The following is a 19,599-nucleotide window of genomic DNA, read 5'->3' on the forward strand; positions in this document are numbered from 1 at the left end:
CCCATGCAACTTAATTCAGGGAAGTGAAAAATTTGTGTATAATCATCTGAATCTAGAACTGAATTCCAATTTACATTGTTTTTAATCCTCACCCAAGGATGTGCTTATTGGTTTTAGAGAAAGCGAAGGAGGGAGAAACATCAATGTGAGAAGCATCGATTCGACTGCCTCCCGTACGTGCCCCAAGCAGGGATTGAACCCGCGCCCTAGGTGTGTGCCCTGACCAGGAGTCACACATGCAACCACCTGGTGCACAGGAGGACGTTCCATCCGACCGAGCCACCCAGCCATAGCCCATTTTACATGTGAACAAGAAGTATTTTTGCAGTTTTAATACACACTGAACTTTCTTGGAATGGAACTACTGTGTAAACGGAGGGAAAACTGGCCTTTATTTTGTTCAGAATTTTGCAAAAATTATTCAATATTCAAAAGAATGTCACTGAAGGCAACCCGTCCTTATTATTTCAAAACTCCCCCCTCAGCACTTACAGACACTGCCATCGTGGTGGTTCCACAAGAGGTTTTAGTGCCCACTGCATCCTGTCAGAGTGTCATGTCTGACATTAGAATACCTGAGGTGGTGTTATTCCTTTTATTCCTCTTTTATGTTACAGGTGGCACTACGTTTGTCAACCGACATAACATCCACGTGTGCACGGTAACCAGCTTATGTTTCTAGTAATTTTAAGAAGACTAACAATAAAAAATGACTCTAACACTTCAACTGCACTTACTATGCACTGGGCACGGTGCTGAACATTCAGCTGTCCTCACTCAGTGATCTTCAACAAAACCATCTGTTACAAACAAGGGGGGTGGTGGGCTTAAGAGGGCGGGACACCACTGCTTTCCAGAAGAACATCCCAAAGGTGCACTGTGAAAATCACTGACCTCAGCCTGGTCTCTTCATAGCTTGACAGGGCTAGCATTTCCACCGCTACTACCCTGTTCCTGGAGCAAAGTGACCCCACCCTCAACAAAGCTCAGCCCCCAGATGGGGCTTGCCACCAGGGCAGGTGGTCTGAAGATCCTCTCCTCTCCTTCCCCAGTCCCTAAATTCCAGGACTCCAGGCTCCCCAATCCTACCCTCTGAGGCAGGAGGCAGGAGGCAGGAGGCAGCCAGTCCTGAGAATAGCTCAAAGCCATGTGCTAGTGGTCAGGGCTAGGGAAGACCCCAACACCCCTCCTCTGAAAAGCAGTCTAACCTGTTCCTTTTCCCTGAAACACCAGCTAACAAATCACCCGGGCTCAGCTGGACACTTTAGGCCGCTTGGTGCAGAGGCACGCACGTGTGGGAAGGCTGAGGAGGACACTGGGACCCCAGTGAGAAGAAAGCAGCCAGAGTCCCAGTCACGCCCCTAACCACTAAGCCCGGGGTGACCCTGGACAAGTCCCCTCCCCACCCCTAACCGCCACCTCCAGCCCCAGTCTCTCCGTGGAGCACAGAGCACTGCTGCAGCTGCCCCCACTAGTCACTGGCTCTGCCGGGGCCCCAGCAGGGCCCACGGCCCACACACCTGCGTGGGACACGTGTACCTCTCACAGATGCATGCACACTTCCAAAACACAATTTTCTAACACCCGCCAACAAGAATGCAGCAGCCGAAGGAGAGAGGCCACTCAGGCCCAGAGTCAAACCCTCACTGGAGGTGTCCTTCAGCCATTCCCAGTCCTGCTCCCTGGCCCTCAGTGAAGTGCTGGCTCTGAGGAGCTGGTCCAGTCAGTTGCCCGGCTCGCCCGGCCCTGGCCCCGCCACCCCCCACTCACTGTGTACAGTCTTCGCCGTAGTCTGGCCAGAAGAGGAAAGGAGAGCTCTAGGCCAGGGAACCGACGAGCTGCTGGCATCTTCACGGAGCTGGGCCCCCTGACTGGGTCACTGGGACTCTGGCTGGAGAAGTGGGGGAGCAGGAACCTCAGAGCTCCTGAATTTCGGGTTCTGCCCAGAAGGGAAGTTGGCCAGAGGTCTGCCCCAGGGGTCCCCCAAATCTCACACCAGGGGTGGAAATGGGGCAGAACAATAGGGTGGCTCCCTTTTCCCTGCTGCACAGCTGTTTCTACAGCTGGCTTGTCTGGCAGAGAGCAGGTTCGCTCTTCTGACTGGCTGCAGCCTGGGTCCTCTGTCCTGTTTCTCTGCCTCCTCTCCAGTGCAGTGGTCACAGCTCCAGTCCTACTCCCGGGCTCCCCCACCCGACTGCCCTCCCTCCCTCACTCCTCCCTCTCTCCCCAGCTGAGCAGCTCTGACACTGGCTGAAAAAGGACCTTTCTGAATCACTGCCAAGAGGGCGGCGGGAATAGGGGGACTCTTCCTCTCAGCCACCCGCACTGGCCCCCCTGCCTCCCCATACACAAGGCCCCCTGTCTCTGGCTTCCACCCCAGCCCCCACAGTTGTAGACAACCCCTGGGATTTTAGGGTGGGGGCTACGTGAATCAAGCAGCAATGTACAAAGAACGGTTACAGGCCCCCATACAGGCTCATCTGGGACTTAGGAGCTAGTGCACAGTCTGAGTTAGAAGCTGGGACCCCAGAGTCATTCCTAGACTCTACAGGAGACCCTTCAGAGACCCTCCCCCATCTCCCAGTCGCAGCGTTGGCTGGGCGTCTCCTGGCTCAGGCCCTAACGTGGCCCTGTTACCCTGGTGCCCGACGGAAATAGGAGGCCGGCAGCCTGCCAGAGTGGGGCAGTCCAGCCAAGACTGAGAGAGGGTGGAGGGGGTGGAGGGGGTAAGGAATCTCCACCCTCTTCCCGGGGGTTGCCTTGTCTGCTGCCCACAACACCCAGGATGCCTCCTCCCGGACCAGTGGCAAAGATCCAAAGCCCCTCAAAACAAACAGATATGCCCCTAGACCCTGCTGGGACTGCCCCCACCCCAAAACTGTAAGATTCCTAGCTACAGGATGTCTCTTGTGGAGCACCCCTACACACAAACAACAGCCCAGCCCAGCTAGCGGGAACTGGAGACACTCCATCAAGCCCCTGTGGGCCCCCCACGTCCCTAGAGCAGACAAATGATCCCTCTGCCCCTCCTCAAGGGCGCCAGCTGCTCGTACACTCCCCCCCGCCGCCATGGCCCCCAGACACACCTGACAGCTGCAGGAAGTCCTCTTGTGCTCCCTCAGCACCCCCACCCCACCCCCAGCCATGCCCAGGGAGCCCCTGTTTCTTGCACACTGCTCTCTTGTCCGCATCCAGCTGGTGACCAGTGCTGGGAGCCCCAGCTGGCTAGTGAGGCAGGCAGCTGGGGTTGAGAATTTGGGGACTCAGCATCCCAGGCTCTCTCTCCAGGGCCTCTCTCAGTCTCTGACCTCCTGGCAAGGAGGTACCCAAAGGGACAGCCATTTCCTGGTCTGAGTCACAAAAGGGGCAGGTGGGGACATACCCTAGCAATCAGTCCCTCTTTCCCACACCCATCATCTTACTACCTAAAGCTTGTAGAACCAGCCAGGTACAGCCTCCTCTCTGTCCAAGTGAACTGCCAGTCTGAGGCTAGAGTCACAAATAATGGACAAGGTCAAGCAAGGCCAAGGGCATGCTGGAGCTGACTTTTCCCCAAACCCCAGCAGAAAATGTCCATAGCTCAGACAGAAGCCTACTGCCTAGCTCCCACCAGGTACCACCCTGAAGGAGACCCAGGGACCTGATCTCAGGGGGCAATTAAAGCAGGATTACTCCCTCCACTGCAACAGGGGGGCTGCTGGGTCAGAATGGCCAAATTAAAAATTCTAGCCACCCCTGAAAGATATGCCCCAAATCCACCCGAACACCATGCCCAATTCTCCCTTGGACATCAGGTAAGAACAAGCTTCAGCAGCTTGTGCAGCAATCCAACTATGGGGGGCTGTAAAGAGAAGCAGGTCATGGTAAGGGGTCAAAGCTCAGGCCAGCTCTTGGACCCCTTTCTCCCAGCCCTGGAAAAAAGCTCCCCACCTTTCCATCCACCTTTCTCCTATCAGCTACTGCCCTCTGCTGGCTGACAGAAAAAGTGCTCAATCTCCAAGGGGAAGGGGAGTGGTCCCATAAATATGGTGATCTTTTTTTCCAAAGCAAACAGGGAAGAGGTCCCATGTATCTGGCGATCCTCTTTTCTAGAGCAAACAGAGACATCTGGCTTGAATGGAAGGCCAGTAAGCGGGAATGTCCTGGGCACAGGAACTCAGTGCCCATAAAAGACTAAACCCAAACTCTAGTGCTTCCAGGGCTCTCAGGGGCCACTGAAGAAAGCCCAAGGCGCAGCTTAATTGGGGACCCAGGGGGCTCAGAGACACTGAGGCAAATGTCAGCACCAATAATTCACCAGCACTGATTCACCCCACCCCCCTAACTCTCCACCGGAACATTCAATCTTCTTAACCCAGCCTCCCATCTCCCAGGATCTGTCCTAGGGTCCAGGAGCATTAGAAACCCCTCACTTTTGGGAGGCTGCTGCGGAGAGCAGCGGGGGGCGGGGGGGGGGGGGGAGGCGGGGAATGGGACGCTCAGCCGATCAGCAGATGATGGAGGCTAGGGGCCTGGTACCTGGCTATCCCTCCTCCATTACCTGCTGTCCCTTTTCGCCCCTTGTCAAGCGCTGATATGCAGATCTCTCCCCCATGGAACCCATTAAGGCCGGGAAGAGGAGCAGAGACCTTTAGCAGCCTCCGCCCCTCCAGCGCACGGGCAGCGTCACGGCTCTACGTCCCGAGGGGCCGGGCCTCAAGCATCCTGAGTCTAGTCGGCAGGGCTGCTAAAGCGCCTCCGCCGGGAGTCCTGGTCCTTGCTCCCACCTCCGCACACATCCCACATCCTTCTACAGCTTTCTAACCGCCACCGGCTGGCAAGAGTCCCGGTGGTCCCTGTCTCTCCTGCTGGGACCGCGGAATGCGCCCTCCCCCAATCCCGTGCCCTCGCAGTACCCTAGGCTGACCCCCAAGAGACCCAGATGCTAGGTCCCACCTTCACTGACGACGGAGTCACAGCGCCCCTCAACCCCTCAGCTGTCTCCAGCACCTCAGGGCCCCACAGCCACCAGCTTGGTTCTGGGGATTCAAGGGTCCCCATATTCCATGATAAGTAAGTTCACAGAAGAGAAACACCTCCTGTCCTGACACATCCTGAGACTCTTCCCTCTAGAGAGCAGGGCCTGAAGCCTAGCCCTTCCCAGCTTCCACTGAGCTCCAAGAATGAACCCACCTCCCGGGCTCCTTGCTGCTCCATTCAGCTCAAGCCACTAGATTGACTCCCTCTGAGCTGTGAACCTGCCCAGCCCACTCCTCACAGTGGTGGAAGCCACACCTCCAACACCGGTCCCAGCCCCCATCCCTGTGCCTCTTCTCAGCCCCCCTGGATGTTTCCCTGCCTACCCAGGGCTCCAAGATAGCACACGCTGTGTACGCAGGAGGGCAGGGAGGAGTACTAGGGCTGCACACCCGTCCCGGCCTCAGAAGAGTGCCTCTGTTCACAATTCCCGCTGGAGCAGCATATCCAACACCTGTCCACGCAGAACTCTCACCCAGCACTCAGGTGGGGCCCCTGCCGGCAGAGGAAGTCCTACTGCAGAGGCTCTCTTCTTCTTCCAGCCTCCAGGGCCCCAAGGTGCACCGCACACCCTCTCATTTGGCTGGCATCTGAAGCATCACCGACTCCATAGTACCAGGTATTTAGGGCTGAGCTCAGGGCACCTTCCCTGCTTCCGGGGTTGGAGCAGAGGAGGAGAAAGAGGCCGAGACACCCCACCCCCCTCCACATACACACACTTCACCTCAAGACTGAGGAGAGGCTACAGGAGGACACTCGGTAAGGATCAAGCTCCTTCCCCACCCTGAAGCACGCTGGGGTAGGGGAGGGCCCTGCCAGGCCAGGGGATTTATTCTAGGTAGAAGCTCCTCTGCATGTTACTGAAACTATGGCAGCACCTAGTTTTGAGAGCAGCTGCAAGAACCCAAAGTCAGACACTGGAGAAAGAGAGGCTGAAAATGCCAGTCCCATTCTTTCTTCTCCTGGTTGGGTGAAGGGTTTGATCCAAACCATTCCTCCCTCCTGCTTTCTCCCTACCTCCTCCCCCATCAGCCTCCGGCCGTCTTACTATAAGGCATCCACAAGACCCAATCTGCCTCTGGGATGTGGGGAATCCAGTCCATATGCACACCTCTCTGGTCTGTAACTTGCTCCCTTATCTCAAGAGGGAGCCTGGAGTAGCCAGGCATCCCCTCCCCCAGCCCCTCCAACAGCATCAGTGAAGTGACAAATCCACACTGAGGAGCAGACATGACATGTAATTTCCGGCCAAACAGATTTTTCCAAAACAATCTACCGTATTCTTGGGAATATATGCCAACCCCACCTCCAAGCCAGCCCTCTCCCACCTCTGCCCTCCCTCTTCTCCAAGACCTGGAGGGAAAACAATACATGGGGTTGGGAGGAGCATGGGGGCTTATAGCTTTTCTCCCAGCCATAGGATTATCTTGCTTCCATATGCGAGTTCCACCAACCCCAGCCAGCCTCAACTCACCCTTTGTGAGCAGGACTCAAGCTTCTGGACCAAGGCCAAACTGGTTCCCCTCAAGACCTCATCCCATGAGAACTGCAGGCAACCCCACACCTTCAGGTCAGTCCAGGTCTGACATCACACTGGTCCGGGGAGCAGGCTGGCCAGGAGCCAAAGAAGAGAAGGGGATGATTCAGACACATACCACGCTGTTCACACCTTCTCCATCTCCGGGACACAGGGGCCCACTCCCTCCCAAGGGAACTTGGCATTGGAGGTTCCGAGGAAAGGCAAGGCTGAGGCATACTTGCCCACAGCGTTGCGCCCACAAGCCCTGAGTGCAGCCCTAAAACCTCTCCACCCTTCTCTTCAACCGTTGGTGCTTCCTAAGACTTCTGAACTCTCCCTTCCTTTCTCAGGGGATGCTCTGCTCCCTGGAGATCATCCCCTCTCCTACGGCTCCACTTACCACCCTGCGCTGTCTGTCTCTCTTCCTGAGTTCCTGAAGCTCTAGACCCCCATTTATACACATTTACAGGATAGTCCCCCCCAGGAGGATGCATAGGTACCACAAATTCTGCATGTCCAAACTGAGCTCATCATCACCCACCACAACCTAGCTAATGTGTACCCTGTATCCTGACTGAAAACACAAGCAAACACCAGTCATGCAGGCTAGAAACCTCACCCTGGCCCTTCCAACCACCATACCTTCCCCACTGGGCAGGCCACAAAGGCTTGTTGTTTCTGCCTCCCCATTATTCCTCCTTTCGATACCATTGCAATCAAAAGTCAGACAGACCTGGGCTGAAATTCTGGCTGTCATTTTCTAGCTGGGCAACTTTTGCGCAAATCACTTAATCTCTAAGCCTCAATTTCCTCTTCTGTAAAATGAGGATAGACAGTACCTCCTTCATATAGTGTAGGTTCAATAAGATAATGAATAGCGAGCACCGGGCACATAGTTGCCCACTGTTATTTTTTTCATCTGAACACGGTCCCTTCCCTGACTATAGTCTTCTGTAACTCCTCACTGAGCCAAATACAAGACCCTTCAGGGTTCACTCCTTGCCTATTTGTCTAATAGCATCTCTTACCACTCCCTTCGAACGTCTCCATGCTTTCAAATCTAGTAAAGCACCTTCTCGGGAAGAGGGGCTGCCAGTCTCACCACAACTACTCCTGCCCCAGACCCACTAGGCTACTGCCCTGCCCACAGAGCTGCTTCAGCCCCAGGGACAACGTGGCCCATCACAAAGACAGGAGAGTCTCGAATATGCCTTCCTCTCTCACGGGAAACAGAAAGAGTGGAGGAAGAGAGGGAGAAAGGGCGGGGGGGAGGGGGGGAGGACTGGAGGAGGGCAGAGGAGTGAAAGGGAGGAAAGGCAGGGCAGAGAAACAGGGGCAGGCACATCGGATAGATGGACCCTCCTATACATCATCTCCCTACACAACAACAAAAAAGGTGTAACTTTCAGAGATGAAAGGATCTGACTAAACATCAGTGACGCAGACCAGCACTGAATTCAGCACCTCCCCACATGTACTAACTTGGTCTTGGAAGTATTTTGTAATTATTTCATGCTCCACCAGCTAAAGACTGGCATGCCAACCCTGACACTCAGAGACAGGACACAGGGAGCCCCAATGCGTTGTTCCTGGAGCACTCCCCTCCCCCGCACACAAGGGCCACTCGAGTGCGAGAGGATGAATTCCGGCGGCTGTCTGGGTCTCGGGCACGTGCACATCACACACGCCGGACCGCTGCCCCTCGCCAGTCCTCTGGCCCAGCATCATCACAGCACCAAGGCCCAGCAGTGACTCCCAGGAACGGAGGAAGGATCAAGTCCCAGATGCCAGCCCCTCCCAGAGCTCTTCCAGGGCTGGGCAGAGGACACCCAGCTAGTCACCCTGCCTTGCCCCACCCCCACCCCTTGGAGAGAGCACAGAGCTGAAACAGCCTATTGTTGGGCCCTGGAGGTGGGGTGGGGAAAGCCAGAGCTGTGTATTGTAAATCATTTACTCTGCAAGAGGGACCGCTCATCCGGAGGGACCATATCCACATCAGAACCCTGGGAGCTAAGAACGTCCAGTGCAGGGGAGGCCCAGTGGGGCCCAGGGGAGGAAGAGTCTGAATCTGGAAGTGAGAGAAATGTCAGGGATTTCCACATATTTAAGATGCCTTGAATCCCACTACATCTTGCCTACCAGTTTTAGCGATGGAGAAACTAAACTAAAATCCTAAATTGGAAGGGACTTGTCTGGTCCAAGTCCAGACAAGTCCCTTAAGAATCTGTCATAGGGAACAGATCTCCAGGAGCTGCGGGAAGTCCACAGTTGAGAGTGATGGTAATTCTCCTCTGGCCATGGAGGGGCCACCCTGGCAAGGTCAGGGACTGGTAACGGTCCAGGGCCCAGAGAGGAGACCCTGACTCGGCAGAAGACGCAGCACACACAGCACAGGCAGAGACAAGAGCCCAGTGTTCTCACACCCAGCTGATGTCCTCAGCTTCCAGGAGCTACGGCTGCTGAACGGAGAGACCAGGTCAAACTTCTCATCCCATACTTGTCCTCAGTCACTTACCATGTACCTATTATGCTTTTACCCTGGTGAAAACTGGATTTGGGGGAAGGAGAAGTCACGGACTGGGTTCTGGAGAAAAACTGTGCAGTAGTTTCTTTACTAAAAGCTTTATTTTCATTGAACAATTTAAGACCCCTCCCCTTACTACCCTATCTTATCCCCATTTTACAGATAAGAAAACTGAGGCTCTGGAGAGGTGACCAGGGTCACCAAGAAAGCGGGAGATGAAGCTAGGATTCAGTCCATACACAACAGTGTACCACACTTGGCTCAAGGATGCGTGCCCACGGAGGGCAGAGCTGGAGTCTTACTCATTGAATATATACTGGATACTGAATAAATTCATGGATTTTTTTTAGTATGTTTAAAGAGGGGATGGAGGTTCCAGGAGAAGAGTATAGATTGCGTGCATGCACATAATTTTGCTCCTTTCCAAAACTCCACCAAAACTACAATTTAAAAAAGAGAAATTTTTGGATGGTATAAGTCCTCAAAGATGAGAACAGTAGAGACAATCACAGCAAAACTCTGGAAGTTGGAAAGCAGGTGGGCTAGTGACAACTAAGAGGAAGCACTCTACCGACACTACAGAGTAAACCAGCAAAGACACAAGACACAGGAAACAGGAGACCCAGCACAGAAGGGCTGCGAAAGAAATGCCAGGATGCTGGAGAAAGATCCCAAGAGGAGAGCTAAACATCATGATAGGAAGCAACCAGTCCTACACTGCTTCAGGACACAAGGTTCTGAAACTTCTTCAGGAAGATGAATTTGATAGAATATCTAATAAAAAATGACATCTTCAGAAATTTAGACAGTTACTAGAAAGTTTGATCAAAGTAAACTTGGACAGATAGAAGAAAAAATGAGATATACGTAGAGCAGATAGACTGAATGATGGGAAGCATTAAAGGGTAGAAAGGTGGGAATGAGGGAATTACTGCATTTTGCCATGTATAAAGCACACTTCTGGCCCAAATTTTTAGGGAAAAATAAGAATGCACCTTATACATGGGAATTAGTATTAAAACATAGCTGTGCATTATATACAGGAGCACAATTATATCCAGCAAAATACAGTGCATCAAATATTCATCTATGACCAAGAAGGAATAACAGAGATCAGATTTAAGCTCTGTACTGAAATAACAACAACAAAAAAGGATAAAATATACAAAATGGTTTAAAGACACCAGACATCGGGAAAACAAGAAGACAGTGATACCTCTGAGACGGGACACAAAGGAGCTCAGCCCTGCAACTGGGTTTCCAAGCTGCAGCAGAGGGAAGAGAACCGGCTGGACCTCAAAGAACTCCCTGAACTGGGGAGATGCACCTGTGAGTCTAGGGAGACTTGGGTGGCCAAAGTTCACAGAACAGATCATCAGAAAGAGAGAGCACCATAAAGGTTCGTAAGGGGCCCCCTCAAATATTCAGCTGAGAACTGACCATCCCATGAATGTGCAGAAACGACCCACAGCCAGGAGAAAAAACATTGTCACTTCTAATTCTTCTAAAAAAGAATTAGAAGTGACAGTGCCTCATGCTCACAGGCTGGGAAAAGTGACTATTCCTAAGTGCCAGGCTGGAACAGCTAGGCATTAGGTAGAACACACAAACGAGTCTTGCCTCAGCAGTGGGGAATCATTAGCCCTACACTGAGCATACCTGTGATCCCATCTAACAAATCTTACAAACAAGACCCAAGGGGCTCATACTGTTGCCAAGTCACTTAACTACATCCTTGAGTAAAGTTCAGGAATATGTATAGAAATTTAAAAAAAAATACACAGCAACCAAGAAAAATTTCACATTGCCTGGCATCCAATAAAAAATTATTAGGTGTGCAAAAAAGCAAGACACTATAATTCATAATGAGGAGTAAAAGCAATCAATTAAAACCAACCCAGAATGCACACATTAGAATTAGTAGACAAAAATATTAAAGTAATTATTATAACCATTTAAAAAACTATAATTAAGCTTCTAGAATAAACACACTGTATGAGATGAAAAAATAAACTGAATGGAATTTAAGGCAGATTAGACACAGCAGAATAAAAACTGGGTGACCTTGACGACACAGTAACAGAAATTCCAAAATGAAACAGGAAAAAAAGAGATTCTTTTTTAAATGAACAAAATATCAGTGAGCAGTGGGACAATTTCAAGTGACCGAAGACATATAATTAGAGAGAAGAAGAGAACTGGGAACAAAAAAATATCTGAAGAACTTACAGCTGAAATTTTCCAAATTTGATGAAAACCCTAAGTTCACAGATTCAAGATGCTCACTAAACTCCAGGTAGAAGTTGGAGAGCATTGTGCTAAGTGAAATAAGCCAGGCAGTGAGAGACAAATACCATATGATCTCACTTTTAAGTGGAACATAACCAATGAAAGAAAGAAGGAAAATATAACCAGAGACACTGAAATTAAGAACAATCTGACAGTAACGGGGGTGGGGGTGGGGGTGATAATTGGGAGAAGGGTTTTCAGGAACTATTGTAAAGGACACGTAGACAAAACCAAGGCGGGGGGGGCGGGGGTGGAAGCAAGAGAGGGAGGTAGGTTTGGCTGAGGTGGAAGAGAGTGGTGGGGGAAAAAATGCAGACAACTATAACTGAACAACAATAAAGTAATTTTTAAAAAATATTTGGGCTACACAGGAAAAAAAAGAAGGCACATGAAGGAAACTACATCAACACACATCATAATCATTCTGACCAAAACCAGTGATAAAGAGAAAATCTTAGAAAGTAGCTGGGGAAGGGGAGGGAGACATGTTACACATAGAGAACCAAGGATAAAGATAGTATCAAATTTCTTGCAGAAACAATAGAAATGAGAAGACAATGGCACAACATCATTAAAGATCTAAAAGAAAAAACTAACTAGAATTCTATTCCAACAGAAATAGCTTTTTTGTTGTTAGTTCACATCTTTTATTAACCCATATATAGTTACTTATCTTGTTTTGTTAAAGCAACAGGCCAGACAACACTTGCCACAGTAATGTCTGTCAAAGTGGCTGCCAAAAAATTCCAGCACCACATTCAACTGAAGGGAACGTCCAATGAAGGCAATTGACTTTGCTATTCTTATCCATCTTGCAGTATTTCAGGACAGCCAGCTTAACCTTTTTTCTCTTATGCTTATTCTTCTAGGCAGTGGCGTTCAAGACTTTCTCTTCCTTTTCTTAGCACCACCACCAAGTCCCAACACAAGATGAAGAGGGGGCTCCTTTGGAATGTTGTAGGCAGACAAAGTACCTCCATCTCCCAGTTGCCTGCTAGCAAAGACCAATCTTTGCTGATCAGGAGGAATTCCTTCCTTATCCTTGACCTTGGCCTTGACATTTTCTATTATATACAAGAGTTCACCCTTGAGAATGCTGGTCTTCCCTGTAAATGTTTTCATGAAAATCTGCATCTTGGCATTGGTTCTACTGCAGATGGTGGATCAGAAAGTGAAAATATCTTTTCAAAATAAAGGCTAAATAAACTTTTTAAACATATAAAAGCTGAAAGAATTAATTATCAGCTGACAGATCTACACTGTAATAAATGTTAAAGTCCTTCAGACAGAAGGAAAATAATACCATATAGAAATATGGATCGCTGCAAAGAAATGAGCAGCACTGGGAACAGCAACTACATGAGTAACAGTCAAGATCATTTCCTTATTATTTAAATTACTTTAAAAGATAAATTAACTTTTTAAACAAAAATAATACTGGTGTAGTATGGCATTTACACCATGTATAATTTTGACAATAATAGCAAAATTTTGTATTATTTTAAAATAAATACAATAAATATTTGTATAAATATTTATATATTTATAAATAAACAAATATATTTAAATAAATACAATAAATATTTGTATAAAATATTTATTGTATTTGTATAAAATACAAATAAATTTGTATAAAATACAAATATTTTTGTATTATTTCTCTCCTCCCTTTGACAACAAAGGGAGGAGAGAAATAAAAATATACTACTCATAATTTACGGCTCTTATACTATCACTTGGAGGCAGACTATGATAACAAAGATATATATTATAAATCCTGTGGACATTACCAAAAAAGAAAAAAGAAAACTATCCTCATAAACATAGATCCAAAAATTCTTAACATATTCTTCAACAAGCAGATTTCAACTATATATATATGTGTGCGTGTGTGTGTGTATGCATATATATATATATATATATATATATAAAATAAACATACCATGACCAAGTGGAGTTTGTCTCAGGAATGTAAGGTTGCTTTAACATTTAAAAATCAATCAATGTAATTCAACGTATTAAAAACTAAAACAGAAAATTTTATGATCATTTTGACAAACAAAAAAAACATTTGACAAAATGCAACATCCATTCCTATTAAAAATCTCAAATGAGTAGGAATAGAAGGGAGCTTCTTCACCTAATCAAGCTCATATATGAATAAATGGCAGCTGACATTATGCAAACAGTGAAAAGACTAAACACTTTCCCCTGAAAATCAGAAACAAGAAATCTAATGTTCTATTCAACATTATATCAGAGGATATAGCCAGTGCAATCTGGCAAGGAAAAGAAATAACAGGCGTAAAGATCAGAAAGGAAGAAGTAAAACTATCTTTATTAGCAGATGACATGACAGTCTACGTATGAAATTCAATGGAAGCTACAAAAAAGCTGTAAGAATAAGGCAGCTTAGCAAGGTGGCAGAATTCAGTGTAAATATACAAGGAGGGACAATATACAATATTGCTGATATGCAATATCCTGGAGGAAATTCCAGGAAAAAAAACCTGGAATTTATTTATTAAAAAACTGTGTATTTATTCTTACACATTTAAACTTCAGTCTCCTTCAACATACTCTCCATTTGATGCAACACTTTTTTTCTTTCCACTGCTCAAAACAGTTTCTGAACTCATTGATTCGGATGCCTTTTAGTGCTCCTGTTGTTTTCGTTTCACCTCTTCCACAAAACATTTCCCTTTCAGGACTTTTTTCATCATGGGAAACAAAGGAAGAAACATAAAAGGTCACTTGGGGTGAGATCAGGTGAATAGGGAGGGTGGGGCACAGGAGTCATGCCGTTTTGGGTCAAAACTGCTGAACACACAATGCGGTGTGGGCAGATACCATCCATCATGAAATGGGCAAAAGAGTCTTCAAAAAAAAAACTCCACTGAAGCCAGACAGAGCCTCCGTCAACAATGCAAGCTGGTAGACCGATATAGATGGGCTCCTAGAACATTTACCTAGCAGGAGCAGCCTGTATTACAAGGGGCCCACCCCCCAGAATTTCAGGTTTGGGGGCGCCCACTCCCTGTACAAAAATCAATTGTATTTACATATACTAGCAACAAACAATTGGAAAGTGAAATTTAAAAAAGTAACACCACCACCTTACAGCAGCACCACTGAAGCACATTAATACAATGTATTATCCAACCTGAAAAAGGAAATTCTGGCACATGCTACAACATGGATGAAGCCTGAACACACCATGGTAAAAGTAAAGAAGTGACAAAAGATTAAGTGCTGTATGATTCTACATCTACGAGACATTTGGAGAAGTCAAATTCAGAGACCGAAAGTAGACTGATGGCTGCCAGGGGCTGCGGTGGAGGGAGGAATGGGGAGTTACTGTTTAATAGGTACAGTTTTAGTTTTGGAAGATGAAAAAAGTTCTGAAAATGGACGGTGATGATTAGTGTACAATAATATGAATGTACCTAACAATACTGAACTATACACTTCAAGATCATTAAAATAGTAAATTTTATGTTATGTGTATTTCACCACAATTAAGATAAATAGAACTTTTAAAAATTAAAAAGAAACAGCACTGGCTGATGTGACTCAGTGGATTGAGTGCTGGTCTGTGAAGTGAAAGGTCACAGGTTCGATTCCCAGTCAGGGCACATGCCTGGGTTGTGGGTCAGATCCCCACCTGGGGGGCATGTGAGAGGCAACCACGCATTGATGTTTCTCTCCCTTTCTTTCTCCCTCTCTCCTCCCCTCTCTGAAAATAAATGAAACTGCTAAAAAAAAATTTAAACAAATACCATAAAAATATCCTTTACAATAGCACTGAAAAAAAATATGTGAATGCTTAAGGATATATCCAACAACCGATGTGAAAGATCTATATACTGTAAACTATAAACCATTAGTGAAATTCTTAAAAATCTAAATAAATACAGAGATCTCAATGTTCATGGGTCAGAAGGTTCAATGCTGCTAAGATGTCAATTCTCCCCTAACTGATCTATAGATTCAATGCAATCCCAAACAAAATTATCAGCGGGGGGGGGGGGGGGGGGGGGGGGGGGGNGGGGGGGGCGGCTAGAAATTAATACATTGATTCTAAAATGCATATGGAAATGCAAAGAACCTACAATAACTGAAGCAATATTGAAAAGGAAGAACAAAGGTTAAGTTCTTACCCTGATTTCGAGACTTACTATAAATCTACAGTGATCAAGATACTGCAATAAAGAAAGATAAATGCATCAATGGAACAAAAGAGAGTCCAGAATTAGAGCTATACATATATAGACAATTGATTTTTCACAAAGGTGCAAAGGCAATTCCATAGAGACACAAGTATTTTCAACAAATGGTGTTCAAACAACTTGAATCTCTGCATTAAAAAACTCGACTTCAACTCATAACTTGTACCATATACAAGAATTAACACTAAATGGATGGGAGACCTAACTGTAAAACCCATAACTATCAAACTTGTAGAACAAAACCACAGTGCTTTGGGTTAGACAAAGATTTCTTCAACATGACATTAAAAGCACAACGCATATATATATATATATATATATATATATGTAAATTAGTACGTCTCAAATTAAAGAGACTAATTACAACAAGTGTTGANATATATATATATATATATATATATATATATATGTAAATTAGTACGTCTCAAATTAAAGAGACTAATTACAACAAGTGTTGACAAGGAAGTGGACAAACTAGAGCTTTTATACACAACAGGCAAGTGTATAAAATGGAAAACTGATAGTTTCTTAAGTTAAATGTACACCTACCGTATGATCCGATCCAACCATTCCAGTCCTAAGGATTTATCCAAGATAAATAAATAAAAAGCATCTGTCCATACAAAGACTTCAACAAATGCTCACACTTTTATTTGTAATAACCAAAAACTGAAAACAACCCATCAAAAGGTGAATGAATGAAGAGACTGTGGTATATACACGCAATGGAATACTATTCAGCAATAGAAAGGAACAAGCTATTAATATCTCCAACAACATGGATGAATCTCAAAATAATTATGGTCAGTGAAAAAAGCCAAGCAAAAGAAAAGAGCACATGCTGTGTGGTTCCATTTACATAAAATTCTAGGTACTATAAACTAATGTATGGTGACAGAAAGCAGACCAGTCTGTTACCTGGGGAAGCAGGGATGGCAAAGGAAGGGTGAAATGAAGATGACAGAGGGGCCCCCCAAAAAACATTCGGAGGTTTGGGAATAATGAGTATGTTCATTATCTGAATTGCGGTGGTGGTTTCATGGGTAGAGACATACATTAAAACATTAGCCCTGGCTGGTGTAGTTCAGTGGATTGAGTGCCACCCTATGAACCAAAAGGTCGCTGATTTGATTACCGGTCAGGTCAGGGCACATGCCTGGGTACTGGGCCAGGTCCCTGGCTGGAGGTGTACAAGAGGCAACGGTTCCACATATCTCTCACACATTGCTGTTTCTGTCTCTCCCTTTCTCCCTCTCTTCCTCTCTCTCCAAAAGTAAATAAATAAAATATTAAATTATGTCTTAAGTATGTTCCATTTACCGAATGTCACTATACTTCAATAAAATTCTTACTGAAAACAAATGAAAAAGCACATCATGTTCCAGAATAAAGTATAAGGCAGAAGGGTAACTGTGGGTTTAGGAGACAAAGTAAAACATCTGGGAGCACTGGCCCCTCTTCCCCCAAATCTGCCAGCCAGGGCTCCTGGGGAGGTGGGCACCAGACTGGTCTGAGCCCTCTGCACCCAGGACACACTAGGGAAAGGCATGGCCCCCACACAGACAAGGAAACTGAGCCCCAGAGACGTTATCTTGCCCCAGGAATTACATAGCTAATAAGTAATCTAAACCTAGATTTGGCAAAATCTTTCTCCTCATTTTCAGCCACCAACAAATTGAAAAATGTTGACATGAAATAGGGTGAAGGTGTGTGCTTGTGCGCACGTGTTTAGAACAGACAATTTTTCTGCATTGAAGCCAGAGACAGAACCAGTCTGGACATCCCAGAAGAGCTAGGCAGAGTGGACACAGCATGTGAACTTCAGGTGTACGAATGTTTGGGGTGGCAGTGAAATAGGCAGGAGGGGAATGAAGCTGACAGACAGGTTTGGGTTTGACTGAGGGGCAGGCTAACCGGCTCCTCCAGCGCAGTCCCAGCAGCTGTCTGCCTAGCCACCACCACTCCTCTGGTTCCAACTATCTCCACCCTGCCTGCTTCAGTCAGGGGTCAGGAAGCCATGTGACTCTGAGCCAGACCTTGGGATGGGGCAGAGATGGGTCCCAGCTAAGGCCCTGAGGCAGGCAGCAATTCTGCACACCGTCCCCGCCCTAACCCCCAGCCCTAAGGACTAGGGAAGCAAAAACCCAGACAGTACCACATTAAGAGGTGAGCATCCCTAGGAAGACCATGGGTACAGAACCCACGATGCCAGTGCTGCCCATCTGTCCACCTCCACAGGGTGAAGCTGAGGTCTAGGGCACAAAGGATGCCGAGAGTCCAATGGTGTAGATACCCTGTCCTCTCCCACCCCTTTCAGGCTAGGGTCCTGACAGCCCAGAGACAGAAAGCCTACCCAGGAGCTGTCTACCCTTCTGCCCACTATTCATCCTTGGATCTGAGCCCTCAATATTAATCAGCTGTGACAAGAAGGTGTGACAGGAGCAGGTCAGGCTTGTGCCCAAGTCACTGGCTGCCTCAGCTCACGTGAGCAACAAACAAGGCTGCAAGATAAGGTTCTGTTAACACAGCGCTGCCCCCTTCCCTCCTTGGAATTGAGACAACAAACTATGCCGATTGCACCACCCCAGCTATGGCAAGAAAGCACGCCCATCTCCACAGGTACAGGGATGATTACCTCCTCTGAAACCTCGGCCTGGGGCTACCCCTCCCCTCCCTCTGCCCAGGCCCAGCAGCCACCCAATCTCACCTCCAGTCTAGACTCTAAGGAAATGCCCCATCACTCTAGTTGGCATATACAGCACTGGGGGAAGTCCTGCTTCGCTGCTGAAAACTGCACCGCTTCCTCTCTCCCCTGGTTTAAACACAAGAGAGTGAAAGGGGGCAGTCTGGAGAACACCCGCACCTCAGATAACTGCACCCCCCACCCTGATTCCAAACACACCAATTCCAGATGAGAGCAGAAATGGACTTCCCTACCTTCTGCTGTCTTTCTGCAGACACAGCTTCGATGATGTCCAGGCTGAGATGGCAGAAGAGGATCCAGCAGGACACAGCCGCTGTCAGTGCTCTTCTGCTCTCCACTCCCCAAACCCCTACATCTTGTGTTCACTTCAGTCCTGGAGGGATCCTGATGCTGGGCTGCCAGCCTGGAGAGATGGGGTTACCACCTCCTCCGCCGCCGGCGCCTCCGGATTCTGTGCCCCTCAGGAGGTCTCTCTCCCTCCTGGGACCCCTTCCCGTCTAGAAATGTTTCCTGGACAGCCCGCACCACCTGTCCCTCCTGCACCCCGGGCAGCCAATTTGCTTCCTGCACCCCCAGGCGCCCCTCCCCCTCAGGCCCCTGGGGCCCGACAGGCCGTGCCCTCCCTACCAGCTCGAGTCTCCCTCGGCGAGCCGGGGCCTCTCCTAGAACCACCGCCTCCCGTCTGAGGTGCCTGCAGCTTTCCCAGTACAGCCCGCCCTGCTCCCCGGAACTTTCGAGCCCCTTCCCGCGCTCCCAGGCGCGGTCCTCGAATTCGGACTGCCGCAACACCCGGCGTGGGCTCCCCTCCCCCCGTTCCTGCACCCCGGCGCGGACCTCCCCACGCTCCTGCACTGCGAGGCTGCTTCCCTTTTCCTGGTGCTGCTTGCGAGCCCCCAGCCCCTCCTCCTGCACCACAGGCCAGCTCCCCGAGCCCGTCCACAGCGGCGGGCGCCTCCAGTCCGCGCCGTCCGGCGTCCCCCACACCACCCCCAGGCTGGGCTCTCGGCCGCGGCCGCCCCGCTCCTGCACCCCCGGGCCCACCCCGCCCTCCTCCTGAACTGCCGGACCCACGCCCCCCTGCTCCTCCACGCCGAGCTTCAGCCCGCGGAGGTGCTGCGGGCCCCAGCTGAGAACCCCGACCCGGTGCGGCTGCTGCTCCGGCAGCGCGGGACTAAGTCCGCCCCGCTCCTCTTCCGCGAGCCGCTGGGGGTCCCCCGCCCACACTGCCCAGCGCACTCGCTTGCCCCCCAGAGGCCGCGCGGTCCCGCCTCTCCAGATGGTGCTGCCCTCGGCGCTCGCTCACACCGACCCCCGCCCA

The 19,599-nt window shown here is 48.6% G+C and overlaps 1 protein-coding gene across 10 annotated transcripts in view; it reads right to left on the reverse strand.

The window, feature by feature from the left end:
- Positions 1-19,287, reverse strand: part of TNK2 (tyrosine kinase non receptor 2) — a 40,761-nt gene extending 21,474 nt beyond the window's left edge. For 2 of the 10 annotated variants that reach the window (XM_037033715.1, XM_037033713.1), the window contains exon 1: positions 1,771-2,158. In XM_037033715.1, coding sequence (XP_036889610.1) covers positions 1,771-1,848 — 78 coding nt within the window. In that variant the 5' untranslated portion in view covers positions 1,849-2,158. Of the gene's footprint in view, positions 1-1,770; positions 2,159-5,491; positions 5,666-6,064; positions 6,210-6,490; positions 6,627-6,671; positions 6,745-18,284; positions 18,390-18,514 lie in introns of those variants that run through there. The other 8 variants (XM_037033718.1, XM_037033716.1, XM_037033719.1 and 5 more) reach the window with 8 other exon arrangements.
- Positions 19,288-19,599: the final 312 nt, after the last annotated feature.

Source organism: Sturnira hondurensis, unplaced genomic scaffold, assembly GCF_014824575.4.
Source record: "Sturnira hondurensis isolate 20B ecotype Veracruz unplaced genomic scaffold, ASM1482457v3 Scaffold0021765, whole genome shotgun sequence".
NCBI classification, from domain to species: Eukaryota; Metazoa; Chordata; class Mammalia; order Chiroptera; family Phyllostomidae; genus Sturnira; species Sturnira hondurensis.